Raw genomic sequence first — 13,587 nt, 5'->3', positions numbered from 1 at the left:
CGCGCGCATCCCAGACTCCTGGATGATCTGCGGGCGGCGATGTCACGGAACTATTTTTCTGAGAGCCGAATGAAACATGAATGAGGGGAGAAAAAACCCACAAAAAAACACGTGGAATCTGAGCTCTGATGAAGTCCACACCCGAAATCTGTCTCAACTCCGTTTTGGAGCACAACTTGCGATGGGAACTTTCTACAATAATGTGAAGCTCTTGCTCAGGGATGCGACGGCGACAGAGGAAGTGTTTATCTCAAGCTTTAGGCTGCTTGCATTAAAATGAACGCATAGTTCATACATATATAGATATATAGATATATGTTTACATTGCTGGAGATGGAGGCAGACCGACGAACTATGAACTTGCTTGTGTGGATATTTGTCTTAAACTTTTTCTCGTGCTGGGCTCCTGCAGACGCACAGGTAAGGACACGTTGTGTATCCCATCTTTGACACTACTAGTCGCTATTCTTGCGACTGAAGTTTATTCTTTTTGCATTTTAACAACCACCTATAAACCTATTATTTTTGAAGAATCGCCTGCAGAAAAGCTGGGGCTAGTACATGAACATACCATGCAGTTACATGCAGACTCCTGAGTTTACACAACCGTCAAGCTGTACAGAATACTGATATTTATCTGTGGAGTTATAGCATGCAGGCTACTTATCATCTCCTTTGTAAATGTCCTCAATATTACAGTGTTGTTGAGGTATTTGCCTTTAATATGCAAAAGGTCATCATGCGTTAGAAGGCGTTATTCTGGCTGCCTTTACAGTTTATTAGTATCAACAGCTTTAACTGTCTGACCTGTTGATATCCAGCCAAATAGTTTTTCTTCTCACAGCTGACCTTTATTTAGTCATAAACTCGGTGCAATAACCGGCACTGCAGAAAGTCTTTTTGCTATAATTAGCTTGACATCTCAGTTGGTGTTTGTTCCTGATTTGAGGAGTTGTATCAATAGCCATCATCTGCCATTTTTGTTCACACACTCACACTGCCCATAATGGCTTTGCAGCATTTGATGGTAGCCAGTGTGCTTCCACATGAATAGATACGTGAGATCTGACAACCCCTACAAATAGTTAACCCTAACAGCTCCTCTAAATGGTCAATGTGCTTCTCTTTCATCATTGGAATTCCAAATGATTCATTTTAAATGTTGAAAAACAGCAACCAAAAAGGGATTAAGGCTCCTGAAAGAGCGTTTGATGACTATGATTCTGGCAAATGATTTATTAATCAATTAATACATGGGTTATTAGTCACTGAACTGTGAGTGATCCTGGGATTCGTACAGAATGGTGTAACATTGATATTGTGTTATATTTTGAAATGAAGGAAGGAGAGTTTTCCTGCATCATCAGCACCATGGACAGCAACTTCAGCACCAGGGCCACTAAAAAGACTGAAGGAAAATAATTGAATTAAAAACCATCAAGGGCAAACAACATTGTGCTGCCATGAAATTGCAAATGACAGAGTAATGGATAGTTAGTTTGTCTCTCCCTCTATCTCCTCTCTCCTTACTTCATTATACAGCCCTGCCTCCTTTAAGATAACATCTATCTGTTATGGAGGAAATGCAGTTGCTGCTTGGATTATTTTCTCCAGCAACATGCTCTAGCAGTTAATTGAGGGTTGCGTTGTGCTGAACAGAAGCCACAGGGAAACGGTTGGGTTGGACGGTGGGCGTACAAAGCGCACGACTTTGTTCCCGGGAGACTGTGGTCAGCACGTCTATCATGTGTGGTAAGGTTTAGGCACACACAAATGGTCAGGGGAAGATGGTAGTTAGTTGTATAATTGGTTTGATGTATTGAAGAAGAAAACACGTCTTGTCTTGCGCAAGGTTCAAGGTTATCTTTATTGTTTCTCAAGGGAGGATTTGTGTTGCAGCCAGCGTTCATAGGAACCGAACACAAAATACCTTAACAACACGGCAACACAATATATCACACAGCAAGAACAGACAATGGGAATTTCTTACAATGCAGATGCTTCGCTGCTTGCACTCGCCTCCGTTTGCATTTTTCTGCTAATATTCTTGTTTTTCTTCAGTCATTCTTTGTGGCTGTGATAATCTTTTCCAAGGTTGACTAGCACAAACGTCAACAGGTGATTGCAGCGCTGGAACAGAAAATCCACTTGTTAGAAGTAAACATGGAAGTGAATGGACTATGTGGGATCGAAACCACTTTACTATTGACAAAAAAAAGTGGACAAGAGCATGCAAACACATATATTTTTAGCATCAAAAAGATTACCATGGAACAGAAGGCTGTGTACCACACTGATCCACCAGTGATAGTACTGGAACTCTGTTGGTGCAAAGCCTGAGAGTACATCATTAACCTGGGAATTGCTGGACGAGTAACAGGCAGAGCAGCTTCCTGAGTTTTGGGATGTGACCGACTGGCCTTTATTATCATGCAGGCAGAGGGCCTCTTCAACCCCTCTAGTCAGTAAAGGGACCACTAGCGACAAACCTCCCCTGATAACAGCAGCTAGAGCAGTGATTTCCAACCACTGTGCCGTGGCACACCAGTGTGCCGTGAGAGATAGTCAGGTGTGCCGTGGGAAAATGTCCAATTCCTCGTGTTGTCTTGGGGTCAAAATGACCCATCAACACACATACATATACACTCGTACACGGGTCATTTTGAACCTAAGACAACACAAGCATTTTAATCGGCCCCAAAAAATATTATTTAGTTTCCACAAATCATTTTCCATTGTTGACCGTCTGAGCCTGCAATATAGTCGCTGGCCTAGTAATTAAATACTCTTCCATGCCAGTAGGTAGCGCAATAATTATCTACCATGTATGCTGTATTATGCTACAATGTGGCATTTTGTAACTTTTTTAGTTGTTGGTGTGCCGCGGGATTTTTTTTATTGTAGAAAATGTGCCGCGGCTCAAAAAAGGTTGAAAAACACTGAGCTAGATGACAGCTCCAGGGCCCTGATGGCCTGGATAACCTTTCTTCTTCACACAGCAGGTTAAGGACTGAAAGTAACTCAGGAAGCAAAGCTAACAACTGGGCCTCAAACTCTGATTATGAGAGATTATGTGCAGTAAAAAGACCCCAAAATACTCGTTTTTTCAAAGGCTCTGGTCGCTGACCGTTCCATAAAGGATCCTGCATATAATGGTCGCACACCCAACTGTGAAAACCATTCATCTGCACTTTGGGTCAATCGAGGTGCTGAAAGTGGACCTTATTGATCTGTTGAACAGCTCTCTGAATGCCGAGGTGGTTATCAGCGGCCATTTATCGGCAGCCAGAAGAGGAGTTGATAGATTTAGCAGATTGTTGCCACTCGACGCACAGCTTACAACTGTCCAGTCTTGTCCAGTCGGTGAATCGTATTGACAGTTTAATCATTTTCATGAAATGGACTTTGCTTGAGAATATCCGGAGCAAAATTGTTCACATCAAAACCTATTTTACTTTCTGTGTCACCCATCTGTTCCAAAAGACAAGAGAGAAAGGGAATCTAACCAGAGGGAAGACAGTGAGCTGTAGGATGAGCTTTGATCATGGAAGACATCCTCAGAGCCAAGAGTCTCCCACCCCCTTACCAACACGTGAGAATCAAGATGGATGTATAAATATAACTGGATGCAGCATTCAGGCTTGTTCACATGAATGGAGGAAGGAAAATGGATGTGGATTCAGCTATTAGTGCATTTCACAATTGTTAGGAGCTAATGATTTAAATAAGTACTTGTCATGTGTTCGTATAAAGGTTGATTTACTGAGTTGCAGATGTCTCTTTTTCTGGGAAAAGGTTTTATTTTTGGGCCCCACGCATCTCTAACATACTTGGAAATCGCCATTCTTGTTTGGCGACTCCATAAAATGTGCTTTAAAGCCCGACGGCACAGCTACGGCTACGACGTGTTAAAAGCATGAGAATGGGTTGTGCTGCAACATTTAGAGATGTCAAATTTTTGGCATCCTTTATTACAGTAAACAGTCCAATGAAATGGCAGACAGCATCTTATGCTAATATTCACACGTATGAGCATGCACGTCATAACAATGATTAGTTCTTCAGAGGAGATTCAGTATGCCTGATTCGTGTGCTTAATGGCCTGCCAGGGGTCTTGTTTCACACGGTTCAGCGAACTTGACGTGGTAAACACAATGTCAGTCTTCATGACAGGTTATGAGATGGTGTGAATTCATAATGAGGACTTTATTCAAATGTTCAGTGTCTGGAATCATTTCCATCTCTACAGACAAGTAGATACAGTACGGTAAACACTTTGAGGCAATGCATACAAGACGTATTCAATTTCTGAATGTGGTGAGTAATACAAAAATATCTTCTTTGTTAACTTTCCTGCATCTGACCTGACATCACATCACTCCCACAAGGAGGACTCATGACTCACAGCTTAAACAAACTTCAACAATCACTTTTCTGGAGATCTTCACAAGAGAAAGTAATTTTTGTTTGGCTGCTGTATTATATAAACGCATATAGGTGCAACAAATTGAGCAGAATATTAGAACAATATGCCAGCAACAGTGAGTTTTGATGAAAAGCAAACTGAAAAACAAACAATCTCATTTTTTTATTTTGAAGTCCCAGACGATGCTCACCTGCCTCTCCTTTTATTCAAGTTATTTAGAATTTACACAACACAAAGCACTTTAATACTTTTTTCAAAAGTTGCATGGAGCCCAGTGCACTGCGACAATGTAGGCCAACAACAATGATTCATTGTCCCCAGATAAGGATTTGTGATGATTTTGGTGATCCTTGTTGAATATCAGCATATTTAGCATTATTCTGTTTGCATTTAGCTCCAATTACCACTGCGCCTAGAAGTGAAGTGCAGCAAACATGGCTTTAGAAGCTGAGTCTTATTTAAAGGTCAAAAGCGCTGCTACAGCAGTTAAACGCTACTATATGTGACAATTTACATGTATTAATCGCTTCGTATAGGACAGATTGTAACGTAACTTAAAGACTTAAGAGACTTTACCCGACTGTAACATTATTCTAGATATGATATATGATTGTAATGTTATGTTGCGTCACTGTTTGGCTGATGCTTCCTCTCGCATACAGAGCACCAGCACATGTGTGAGGGTAAGCAAAAGGATGCTGAATGCAGTTCACTTAACGGCCACCGGTGTCGTTAATAACAAGCATTTTCAGAAAATTCTACATTAAATCTGTAAGAATATTAGGATAGCATACATTTAGAAAATCTCTAACTTCAGTTGTGTTCATGAGGTGAAAAACAGATGCTTCATTGTTGATTACTTTCTAAGGGCTTACATCAGCACTTTCATTTTAACGATAGGTGTTGTAATAGGTTTTTAGTTTATTATATTGGTTGTTACCTTTGTGAGACACAGGAACAGTACAGGTGAGTCAGAATGTGGTTAAGAGCAGATGTGGCCGACTTAATCTTCCTTCAGGAACTTCAGGAAGTTGTATAATCAGAACTCACTATTTCCTTTAAAAAAACACACACAAAACAGGTACATTCATAACAACTTAAACTGTTTTGAAAATGGATGAATTTCCATTAATAAAATGGACATTTCCTTTTGAACAACATGTTGTCAAAATAAACATGTAACTCAGTCTTCCAGAATTGTGGCACAAACAACAGTTTTATATCTTAATGTGCAGGTGTTAAATGGAGTAAGTATTCTTATTATGGCTTCAGTGAAATAATTCTAGATGCACAAAGGTAAACACGGAGGGGTTAAAAACAAAATATTATAATTGTGTTCTCTCTTTGTTCCATTTGAAAAAAGGTCAAACTGTCTGTTCAGGTGCCATTTCTCCTTTGCACCTCAGATTTGATGGATGGAGTTGTCATAAACGCAGATGTTCTTCTTCTTCTTCACGTGTTAAATCATGTGCCTCTAACTCACTGAATGGTGACAGAAATAACTCTCAAATGACATCAAGTTGGAAAAACACGAGATGAAATGCCTCAGAAAGAGAAGCAGCCTCTTGGATGAGCAACAAACATGTCTTTGAGATTAAACCTGTTACTTTATTCATCTACTGTAAGAAACTATATTTGTAGGCCATACTACCTAGCTGAAGTCAAGACCTTAAATAGAGCTCAAACATACTGTGGATCCATACGGGACTTGGTTAAAAAAGTTACAGTAAAAGACAAAAAAGCGTCTTTGGCTTGATGGTAAGTTTGAAAAGATTGTTAATACGATTAATGTTTGTGTCAACAGACGATGGGGTTTTGCCGTCCTACAATTTACCTAAATAATTCATATAGTGATTCCTGATTGATTTGTAATGTAACAACCTAAACCGCGCTAGCAGCCCTGTGAGACGGTAATACTCACGACACAGCAGAAAACTCGCCTTGTGTCAGGCCGATCTGTGCTTTGAATGGAAACAACTTCATGGATAGGGATGAAAAAGATTACATTAACCCACAAATAACCTTCTGTAATGGTCAAATATATAGAATTTTACACTCCCAAAACAATCATTTAAAATGATAAATGTGCAATAACATGTTTTTAATTCTCTCTGCTTCCTAACTATTGTTTTTGTTGTCACGACTTTCCTCCACTTTTCTCCATCGGGGGCCACACATGTTGGCCTGGCTCACTGCAGAGGGGATATGAAAAGATGCCACAAATGTTATTTAAAAAAAGCAACGGGTAATTTAAACACATATAGATTGAGGGTGACAGATCTGATCTTGTTTGTTGTGCTCCACAGATGGAGTTTGATGGCCCTCTCTCTGCACAGGAGCAGATGTACATCCTTTATGAAATCAAACTGCAGTGCTTCCAGAACCTCTCCAACACTGAGCCAGGGTCCGCAGGTACAACACGTACACAGACAATTACATTTCCATCCTATGCTACGCAACTAATCTGACTTTTCTTCATGTTTATGTGGAAGCAATGCAATTTCAAGTGGCAGAAAACCTTTAGAAAACGTTACTTACCTGCTCTACATTTTGTTTCTGTTATGGGGATTCATCAAATATACAACAGTAAATATATGAACAGAAGATTTATGTAAACAATTGAGCGTTTGCTAAATCCTGCCCCCTGGTTGCTGTAGCTCGGCTAGCAGTTTACAACAGGAACCGTGGCAGTTTAGTCATTAAACATTCTTAATTTTTAAAACAGCAGCTCCTTGGTTTCAGACAATAGGAGATTTAAGCAGACTTCCAATTTCTATCTGCCGACTGAAACCACAATTGTCACTTGCTTGTCCCCAGCTAGCTACTTGAGCTAAAGTCAGCTCTATGAGCGGATTGAAAACCTTTTGCTGCTTAGTTTACATAATGATTTGTATTATCAATCAGCCTGTTTTCACGTTTCACGTTACAAGAGAAAAGGCTTTTCCAGAGTAGGACTAACCAAACGTAACTCTGATCCAAAACCAGTAAAGAAAATGAAATAACTGCCATCGTTAGCCAAAATGCTGATAGCTTCCAGAACCGGCTTCCACACACTGGGGGACACTCGACACAGTGGATGTGCTAGAAGGCGGCTTTTTTTAAGTGGAAGCTGTGACATTTAAAAAATAATGTAACATACTGTGTTAAAAATAACCCCATTGTTAACCTCCGCGCTCCATTTGTTATCCCGCAGCAAACCTTAGGGGGTACATGCATATATTTGCAACCTGTTATCTGGCAGCAGCCTGCATCTCCAAACCTATTTTATTTATCTCCCATGTGTCTACTAGGGATGTAAATGTGGCATTCATTTTGTCCCTTGATAAAAATGCAAAGAAATGTGATGTTGCAAACCAACTGTCAAAAATCACCATAATTTGAAGATTTGACAGTGCTGGAATGGGAAAAGCAAAGACATGTGATTTGCATCTCACAGCTACAGCGTGCATTGCCTTTTGGTTTTGCTATTTTAGGTTAACTGTATAGCTTTCTTTGCGCTTCTCCTTTTTGGTGATTACGGTAAATGGACAGATGGTTGGTGCAGAGCTTGTGCTGCTCTTCTATTGATCGGTCATATCCTGCCAGGAGCGCTGGGAAGTGACTAGGGCTGCAAAGTACTCAAAGTAGAATGAAGCAAATCACGTAGTTGGGCTTAGCCAACAACGTGATGTCGTGGTCATAAGAGACCCAGAATGAAAGAGTTTAAAGAAGAGGACGCTCTATATGTAGCAGTACCTCCCTCTGTCCCTCTGTCCCAGTATTTCATACATATTGATAAAGCAGGGCATGCTAAATGCAGCCTCTGGAGGGATCAATTACAGTAAAAAGGGCTCACATTTGGTAGATGTAAAGCATACATGTGTATGTTTTTAGTGTTAGTCCATTTTGTTGTTTTAATTAACAGCTCAGGGATGTTCAAGGAGCAACCTGTTTGTGCACTTTCTGAAGATGTTTTGTCACTTCTGTTTTTGAATAAAGGGTTGGAAATGAACTTTTTTTGATATATATTTTTATATCGATTAATCGAAAAAATTATCAACCGATTAATCGATTATTAAAATAATCGTTAGTTGCAGCCCTAGAAGTGACCACAGAAAAAATCCTGGATACTATCAGTCTTATTCTTCTTCTTGTTCTACTTTAGTTCAGCAAACTAAAACAAACATTTTTAAATAGCAGCTAACGTGCGTTAAGAAGTGCAGGAGACAGTGTCAGCAGCTTAAACCATCATCATCTCCAGCATCACCTGTGCTGCTTTTTAATGTTGCGGCTCCCATTTCATTATGTTTCTGTTGTCCGATAAGTTGTGATTTGATTGTGGCTCATAAATGTTAAAGGTTCTATATATACACACGACATTCAGCGCCACTATATGTTGCAGAGGGAGAGGTGTTTACTAGATGGTCTACAGAAGAAGTGTGATCTGACCTGATGTACAATGTAAATGTGGGGACTTTGGCATCAACGCTGCAGTTACTTCCTCACAAAAACACTGTGAAATAGTTTTCAACCGTTTATTAAAATCTTAAAGGTTTACAACGCAGCATGAGATAATCGCAGATTCAGCCAGAAGCTGAAACTATCACTATTTTTAAATGATTCATGTTTATCTTGAGACGACGTCCAGTGGTTCATTTTTGAATATGTTTTGAAAGTTGCAATTTGTAATGTTGACAGTCATTGTGTGGTGAGAGCAGGCAGCAGATGAGTCATCAGAGGTGCACATTTATGTTTGTGGGCATCCATTTCGATGTCCATAAGTGGCTCTCGCATAACCCTTTTCACCAGACTAATGCTTTATGATTTTGTAACCATCCTACACAATAAAATCCACTGACATCCATTGGTGTCTGCTTCCCTCTTAATGTTCTTTGTTAGCTAAAGGGAAAGTAATGTGTTTTTCCTAGAAAACCAATGTTGAGCAAAGATTCAGTACAATATGTTGTCAAGATATGTAACTGTGAGTGTGTTAGTACATGGGAGAATACTCAATGAAGGGAATATTATGTAGGGACTATTATGCCAAACAAAATTGTGCATTGCAGTCCTTCTCTCACTGGGACAGAATGGACACAGCCTTTGATCTGTTCACCCTGATTTCCATAATAGTCACTGCAGTAGGGTTTGTGTTCATTTATTTCCGTCCTTTTGAACGAACTAGTTTCTGAAAAGAATGCACATAACAATAATAACTTGTACTGTGTTTCACAAATACATGAGTGTAGTAGTGTGATTGCCAATTCAGCGACAGAATCGAGCAATGAAGAGTCTATGGATCAGATGAAAATATAACAAAACACATAATAAAAAAGACAGTATGTGAATGTTGACGTCCTCTTCTCCTGCTCGCTGTAGATGAGGTGTGCCCTCCAGACTGGGACGGTCTTATTTGTTGGCCCCACGGCTCCCCTGGGCTGGTTACCGTGGTTCCCTGCCCGTTTTACATCTATGACTTCAATCACAAAGGTTAACGTTTTTTATTTTTTATATGTACCATCACTAACACTGAAGTTACTTTAATTATAGAGATGCAGGCTATTTATGCTGGCAATATATTGTAATATAAGTATTTTTCTATTGTACTTTACTGAACTACCTGAAATATTCAATATATATATATATTATTATTATACCATATATTTAAACATTGTTTTGTTGAGGTCTTACACTCTCACACATGTATTTTCAATGATTCTGGCTAATTAGACCTCTGCTTAGGGTGAAGATGTGTAATATGATGGTAATTATGTGCCATAGGAAAAGCACAGGTGTTTCCAATCACATTAACTCTTAACGTTCTGCCGTCCCGCGGGCGTCCTTTACTGTACATTCTATTGTTCACTGTGCCTCTATTTATAGTTCGGTACGAGTTACTATCTCAAAACATCCATGCTTTCTGCAGAAAGGCTTCATTTTCTAGACTGAAGAAAAGTCACACCGACAGTCTCAACGGTACAGAGATTATCATGGCTTCAAGGCTAACTAAGGCTTGATGAGTGTTTACTCTCAGTATCCTGCATTTAAGGACGGCTCCATCATTCCTTTGACTATTTGTACCTGCGTTTAATTAAGGCCTTTGCACACGGAGGGGATATTTTTGGGGGAATTGTGGTTTTTGTCATGAATACTTTCACACAGAGCGTGAATAATTAAAAAAAATAAGCAAAAAAAAAATGTCAACGTTAATTTTTCTGAGCTTTCGCACCACCAATATAGGTATCAATCAATCACATTGTGCAATTAATAATAATACATATTGTTTGTATAGCGCTTTACAAGGCACTCAAGTCACCAATGGGTTGAGCCATACTTCTATTTATACATACATACCAGATCCACTCCTTCTGTTCTTACCTTTCACAAACAAAGCCCAAGACATAAATATATCCTCAGGTGAGTATTTAGCATTTGTGTGCTATTCATTTATCATGTCCCCGGTGTGTAAAGACCTATATAAATGATAACAGTTGCAACAAAGCTATCACTGGAGTCTCTATTTCACGCAGTTCTGAAAAGAGGTCCAATTAATCAAAAATGATGTCATTCACCTGTGTAGGTTTGGTGTCCATAAGCTCCACCTGGATGAAATGCTTTAGTCATCAGCATAATTTTGTTGGTGTTGTAAAATGTCCCAAATCATATTAAAGCGTTTGTTTTCAGGACATGCGTACAGGAAGTGTGACGTCAACGGTTCCTGGGTGTTTGTGGACCACTGGAACAAAACATGGACCAACTACTCGGAGTGTCTGGGTTTCCTTCATCCCACTAATGAGGAAGGGAGGGTGAGTATGCACAGCAGCTGATTTGGTTAACTAGCTAAACCAATATTATTCCCATACATGCATGGATAGACATGTCAACATAAAGCTTGTTAGCTTATGTAGATACCGAAGCTCTAAATCTCACGGGACTCTAAGGCAAGCTAACGTGGAGCCTGATGAAAGAAGACTTGACCGAAATCCGATGCTATAGGCAACCGTGTGTGCTTCAGCTCGTGTACGGACACATTGGGCCGAGTGTGTTGATGGTTCAGAAGTTATATATATATATATATATATATATATATATATATATATATATATATATATGAGTTGTCTGTCAAATTGAACAGAGTTTTGTGTTGGAGAACTGCATTTTTGCTTATTATCTCTGCCAGGTTTAAGCCAGGAGAGAGGTTATGTGCTCGGCCCTGTTTGTGTGTGTGTGTGACACACTCACTCACTCACTCACACACACACAAACACACACACACCTGTGTTTGCCCGCATTCTGCTGAAGCCAACTGCATAATATTTTGGGTGCTCGACGAGCTCTCGTGGTTGAGGTGACTCACACTTTTTCAGAACTCCTTTTATCTCCTGTTATTTACTGACATTAACTGCCTGTTGACTCCTCACTCACCGCTCTTAATCGCCCGGGGCCACAGGTGATAACACAGCAGAGTGCATCGTCGACACCCTGCTGCTACTCTGGAGCCGGAGAAAACATTGGGGCGGAAACAGTTTTTGTCTGTGTTTGACTAACAGCTGCAACCGAACTAACAGTACACACACCGCTGGCTGCCTCTCAGACGCTGCTCTGCGGCTCCCTTTTCTTTGTTCTTAGTTTGTTTGTTTGTACTTTTGTGTTTTGGCACAGATTATGTACAGTGTTTTATACGACGATTTCGAGCCTGTGTCTTATATAAAGTTACATCGCCACTTTTGATTTTTAGTTAAATGAAGTGCAAACAAATGTGACTCTTTCAGCACTGGGTGTATTCGTTCAATCAGACAATACAGCAGAAGCGGTTGCAGACACACCTGGATAAGATCGGCACCTGTCTTATTTACTCTGTAATTATCTCCAATTATCCTAAATGTATCTTGCATCTTTATCCTCAACCAGTGCTCGAAGGAAATGGTCTTTTTCTACTAATGTAGTACTTTGCAGGCAGTTAAAAAAGCTAAATAAAGTTTCCTTAAATGCAGGATACTAAGAGTAAACACTCATCAAGCCTTAGTTAGCCTTAAAGCCATGATAATCTCTGTACCGTTGAGACTGTCTGGAAGCTGTAACTTTCCTCTTTTCAACACAGCTGCCTTTTGGGGATCATCATATGATTATTTTGTTTATTAGAACTAGACGTGAGGCTTGGACACGAGTCACAAACACTTGTCTGGGACTTGATGTGCCGAGGGCTCAACTTCACTTGAGACTCCAAAGAGTATGGAGGAGTGGCTGGATTCCTATCAACATGCTGATTTGCAATCTCTTAATTATAAACCTTCATTGTGTGACTTTTCTTCAGTCTAGAAAGTGAAGTCTTTCTGCAGAAAGCATGGATGTTTTGAGATAAGAGCTCAGGAGCAGAGATTTATTGAAATACTAAAATGTTACAAACAGATTTAAACTCTCCACGAGACGCTTAGTGCCTTGAAACATAGTTTACACACATTGTACATTCTATAGATATACACATAAACATGCATATAAACCCTAATTTAATTACTTGACACTACAGATGCTTTGATTCACTATTTGCTTGCATCAAAAAAAAAGTGTTTTGGCCATTTGGTCATTGTGCAATTGACACAAAAATGTACATCTCAGATTTCAGACTAATATATTCCTTCATTGCTGCGGCTTTAGCTTTGCCTATAAGATATCTCCTTGGCTAAAATGTTCATTATTTTTAAGTTGATTCAGCTTCACTTTTTGATATCCAAACCATTCATCTAAGCAACCATATTCCCCGAGGGACTGTCTGTCCATCTGCTTGGTGGAAATGCAGATATTGCCGGGAAAAGGGCTGTAGCCATCTTTTGTTTCTGGTTTCATCTGAAACTTCAGCCCCAAAAGAGTCTAACCGATCTGAAAAGATTCTGTTGTTCAAACTCCTGTTGTCTCCAATTTGTAAGCATTAAGAGATTAGGGATTTAAGACCTAATGAATCTACCTTTTTCTGCTTTTAAATAATCTTAAACTGGCATAATAGGAGCTTTGGGAATGAGTTACTGATCCATTTTTTTAATATGACATATTTGCAGGCTAAATAGCAGCATCACCATCACCACTAGTCTTAGCTTTAAAACTCGTCACCCTCTGTCAAAATGCAAATACAAAATAATGAGTTCCCCTTGCTTTCTTGTTCTCATTGGAGCATCCTGTTTATCCCAGCA

The 13,587-nt window shown here is 39.6% G+C and overlaps 1 protein-coding gene across 1 annotated transcript in view; it reads left to right on the top strand.

Moving 5' to 3' along the window:
- Window positions 1–333: 333 nt before the first annotated feature.
- The window catches only part of pth2ra (parathyroid hormone 2 receptor a), a gene marked incomplete at both ends in the record, with an annotated part of 37,731 nt that continues 24,477 nt past the window's right edge, over window positions 334–13,587 (top strand). Inside the window, 4 exons of the mRNA XM_079230345.1 lie at window positions 334–420; window positions 6,733–6,838; window positions 9,782–9,892; window positions 11,087–11,208. Of these exons, the coding sequence (XP_079086471.1) occupies window positions 334–420; window positions 6,733–6,838; window positions 9,782–9,892; window positions 11,087–11,208 (426 nt within the window). The remainder of the gene's footprint in view (window positions 421–6,732; window positions 6,839–9,781; window positions 9,893–11,086; window positions 11,209–13,587) is intronic.

Source organism: Taurulus bubalis (genome assembly GCF_910589615.1).
Source record: "Taurulus bubalis genome assembly, chromosome: 15".
NCBI lineage: Eukaryota > Metazoa > Chordata > Actinopteri > Perciformes > Cottidae > Taurulus > Taurulus bubalis.
Note: the sequence above shows the minus strand (reverse complement) of the source record. Positions and strands in the feature narration are given on the sequence as shown.